The 4,584-nt window shown below is 45.1% G+C and overlaps 1 protein-coding gene across 1 annotated transcript in view; it reads left to right on the forward strand.

The window, feature by feature from the left end:
* Positions 1–4,179, forward strand: part of chtopa (chromatin target of PRMT1a) — a 4,707-nt gene extending 528 nt beyond the window's left edge. The window contains exons 2-6 of the mRNA XM_083545263.1: positions 773–868; positions 1,919–2,069; positions 2,168–2,348; positions 2,438–2,569; positions 3,134–4,179. Coding sequence (XP_083401389.1) covers positions 804–868; positions 1,919–2,069; positions 2,168–2,348; positions 2,438–2,569; positions 3,134–3,339 — 735 coding nt within the window. The 5' untranslated portion in view covers positions 773–803 and the 3' untranslated portion in view covers positions 3,340–4,179. The remainder of the gene's footprint in view (positions 1–772; positions 869–1,918; positions 2,070–2,167; positions 2,349–2,437; positions 2,570–3,133) is intronic.
* The last annotated feature ends 405 nt before the right edge of the window (positions 4,180–4,584 follow it).

Genomic DNA, 4,584 nt, shown 5'->3' on the forward strand with positions numbered 1-4,584 from the left:
TATAGTGTAGGAGACTATTATTTTATTTAGTGTGTATTTTATATATATATATATTTATATAAGGACATACACAGCTTTTGGTCTCTATTGTATTTATTAGACATTTTTTCCACTCTAAAATCCCCTTTATTTTTTTTTTTACTCCTCCTAAAATAAGAGAGAAAAGCGTGTTATAATAATAATAACGTGTTAATAAAAACGTGTTATAATGAGAAAAAACACGTTATAATGACAAGCGTGTTATAATGAGAGTAAAGATGGTTATATTGGAGAAAACACATTATGGAATAAAAAGCATGGTATAATGGAAGAAATTTGCACGTCATAATGGAAAAACGTGTTAAATTTGACGAACAAATCCACAATTATAAAAGAAGCATGTTATAATGGGGAAAAGGCGTCTTATAATGGAAGAAAAAGATTGTTACAGTGGGAAAATCAACGAACAAACCCAAAATTACAAAACAATTACGTAAAAATGGGAAAGAGCGTGTTGTAATGGAATAAAGACGTGCTCTAATGGGGACTATAGCGTGTTGTAATGGAATAAAGACGTGCTCTAATGGGGACTATAGCGTGTTGTAATGGAATAAAGACGTGCTCTAATGGGGACTATAGCGTGTTGTAATGGAATAAAGACGTGCTCTAATGGGGACTATAGCGTGTTGTAATGGAATAAAGACGTGCTCTAATGGGGACTATAGCGTGTTGTAATGGAATAAAGACGTGCTCTAATGGGACTAAACCCGTTTGATTGGTTTCCTCCTCACAGGACCGGGCCGGCCGGCGAGCGAGAGAAGAAAATGAGCTCCCCCTCTACTCAAAAATTCGTGCTGAAAAGCACCACCAAGGTGTCGCTGAACGAGCGGTGAGGCTCCACGCATCCTGACAGCACAATCTCGAGCCCGGGTGGGAGAGAAAGCAGAAAAAAAAATCATGCAGAGATACTTAAGGCACGGTGCAGGAAGCCGTGCTCGGTGGAGGGCAATGAGGGGAGATTCCAGAGCAGAGCAGGACAGGAACGGACGCCAGACTGTCCACGGTGTGTGCACTGCTCACTCAACATGGCAGAGGGACGATCAACGTTTACACGCCACGCCCTCGTACACGAGACGCGCCGGGGCTTTCCGTAGCGTCCGCCATCTTGTGTAAGCAGTGCACACACTCTGAGGTGAGAGGGGGTGTGTAATCACGGTGAGGTAAGATTCCTGCAGCAGAACCCCCTCAAACATGGCACAGATGAGATTTAAAGAAACCACAAAGAAAGAAAATGCCATATTTCTTGCTCTCTCGCAAACAAACTCTCTCACTTCTGACACCCTTCTTTCATTTTTTCCTCCTCTTCTTCATTCCCTTCTTCTTTTCTCACTCTTTCACACAAGGCGCTCGGCCCGTGCCCGGACGTGACCCGCTCCCATCGTCCCCTTCCCCCGTTTCCTTCACGAGTAAAAAAAAAACCCGTTCGAGGTTGCGGTCCGGGCTGTAAGAGGCCGAGTTGCCCCGCACCCCACCCGAGTCCTGGGCCCTCGCGGTCCGAACCCGATGGTGAGGATACGGCGGCCCGTAAGTGGCACCGACTCTAAAATTCCTCTTCCTTCACACCTGGTTTCTGTCTCTGTTCATTCTTTTCCTCTCTTCTTTTAGACGTTTACATGTTTTTTTTGGTTAAAAAAAATGTTGGGGTGTCAACAGACATTACAAAAAGAGAGAGAGTGTAATGAGAGGGATAAAAAGGAGTGCGCCTGATAACAGGCCTTCAGTGATTTGCTGCAGGTTCCCCTGCGGCTGAGTCCATGGTGTGTGAAGTGATTTGATTTGGAAACCTCCTTTCCTCGTATCCCCCCTCTTTCTTTTTCTCTCTTTCTTTCTCTCTCTCTCTCTCTTTCGCTCTCCGCTCCTTTCGGTTGTGTCCCACAAGCTTCACAAACATGATGAAGAACAAGCAGCCGACCGCCGTTAGCATCCGGGCCACCATGCAGCAGCAGCACATGGCCAGCGCCAGGAACCGGCGTCTCGCCCAGCAGATGGAGAACAGGCCGTCGGTGCAGGCGGCGCTGCAGCACAAACAGGTACGGGCAGAGGGGGGTGGGGCCACACCGGAAATTTAAACCTAAAGGCGTCGATTTCTTCCACAGGACTGGTTTAATATAATCTATTTTCTGTGCAGAGCCTAAAGCAGAGGCTGGGGAAGAGCAACATCCAGGCACGGCTGGGACGGCCCATCGGATCGCTGATGCGCGGAGCCGTCGGGGGACGGGGCTTCGGTGTGCCCGGAATGCGAGGAGCTATGCGAGGACTCAGAGGACGTGGACGAGGAAGCGCCATGAGAGGAGCGCTGGTCCTAAGAGGTGTGTGCTAACAGGCTTACAAATCTTAGATTTTCGATCCAAAACTTTGGAACAAACCAGTCATTAACTGATACGGGTGTGTGTGATAGGTCAGCTGAAGGGCCGAGGTGGTCCCGGGCGTCTGGGTATTCGCAGAGGAATGCGTCAGCGTGGAGGAGCCACAGGTCGAGGAGCTGCTCTGATCGGCCGAGGAGCAGCACGCGGAGGAGCCGGACCCCGAGGTGAGGAGATAAACGCGTTAAACGAGTGGCTAGAGGTCGACCGATTCATCGGTTTTGCTTATTTAATCAGGAAAAAACTTATGCTGATAGTTTTTCCGGGTTGCGTTATCCAGTTAAAGAGTGGCCTCTAGAGGTGAAACACTGATGCCACATTCTGTCAATTTAAAGTGTAGTTTTTTTTTTAGGATGTATTGGTTATTTATTTATTTGGAATGTTGCGTTGTTTCAGTTTGAATGCATTTTCCTTGATATTTATTTCTTTATCACATTTTCATGATTTCATTTTTTTTTTTGTAATAAAGTTAATTTTAGTGTTATGTTTTTTATCCAGTATCTATTTTAAAAACTGTCGGTAGGTCAGTCGGTTATCGGTGATTGCGATCCAACGTGGATATCGGTATCGTTCAACCTCTAATAAAGGAGCCCTGATGTATGCATACAGTTAACGGGAAGTGTAACTGCAGTGGCTGAACTGCATCATTGGAAAATATTTCAAAGGCCTTGTTATGAAATTTGATTGTATTGAAATATATTTGTGTTGACGATGCTGTACCTTCGGTCCAGGTCGCGGAGGTCTGCGTGGTCGCGGCGGTTTCCTCGGGAGAGGCCGCGGTCGAGGCGGTAGAGGAGGCAGAGGAGCCGGACGTCCTGTTGTCACCAGGGAACAGCTGGACAATCAACTGGACGCCTACATGTCAAAAACCAAGGGGCACCTTGACGCAGAGCTGGACGCGTACATGGCCCAAGCCGACCCGGAGAGCATGGAGTGATCCGCACCTGTACACCTCGTTATCCTCTCAGCTAGGCCTAGAGTTACAGGAGTTATTCTTTTCCCCTGAATGTCCGATTTTCAAATCTAAACGCTACTCACTCTCTCCGAAATGGTGATCTGTTCTCCGGAGAGCTGTGCGTACTGAACCGTTTATACAGCGTAGGATCATTTAGTGTTCACCCAATGCCAAGAGAAAAGGAAGGAACGTGGACACTGTGGAACATCTGGAACACCCCTGTCCTGTAACTATGACCTCTGCCCTGATATGGACCCACACAACACAGACTTTTAGCCCTGATTTTCTATTGAACTGGACTTTATTAGTGGTAATAGTGTCAGTGTTGATCTCTAATATCTAATCTGATGTTCTGCCACGTGCTGTTGCTGAATTTTACTGTCCTGCCACATGCGCCCCCCCCCCCCCCCCCCCTTTATTGTGATTTTATTTTAATGCACTCGATCCTGATGTGGGGAAAAAAAAACTCCACTACACATGTTGTAATTGAACGATTATTTTTACGTTGCTTTTTAATAAATTTTTAGCCCCGATTGACTGCGGGTTTTGTCTCCGATACTGAATGTGAATTTATTTTCCCCAAACAATTGAAACCAATATATATCTCGTACATCCGACGTATTTCAGCATTTCTTCGTCTTGTGGTGTCTCTGGTGATCGATACGTCTCTCTGGACGTTCCTCCGATACTGACTGAGGATTATAGATCTTTATTTTTCTCAGCATTTTGTGTCATGTGAAAGATTTCAGGACGTTGGCGGTGTATAAATCTGCTCTTACACCTTCTGAGACCAAAATATAGCAATAAAGTGATCAAAGACGACTCATATGGTTTACTTTACCCTCTATAATCTTCTGTGTTCACTTCGTTCTCAGCTCACTGTTGCTTAGCAACTAAGAGCATGGACGCCCAAACCCGGAAGTTTATTAGTGTCTGAGGATAAATGAAGGCACGAGCTCGAAGCATAGCAATAACATCTAAATATTAAACGAGTGTCGTATGATTTATCATTTTCCTCCTCTGATGTGTTAATTATTTTATAATAATAAAAAAAAAAGCGCCTGGTGCTGTCCGCCATATTGATGACGTCATTTCCGAGACAGCAAAAAAGACCATAGATGCGACTTTTGTGAGGAGGAATACGTAAAAAAAATATTAAATCGTGTGTATTATTCGTATTACGGATATGATCAACATTTTCATATATTTTTAAAACAATAATGTACT

This window comes from Silurus aristotelis (genome assembly GCF_946808225.1).
Source record: "Silurus aristotelis genome assembly, chromosome: 6".
NCBI lineage: Eukaryota > Metazoa > Chordata > Actinopteri > Siluriformes > Siluridae > Silurus > Silurus aristotelis.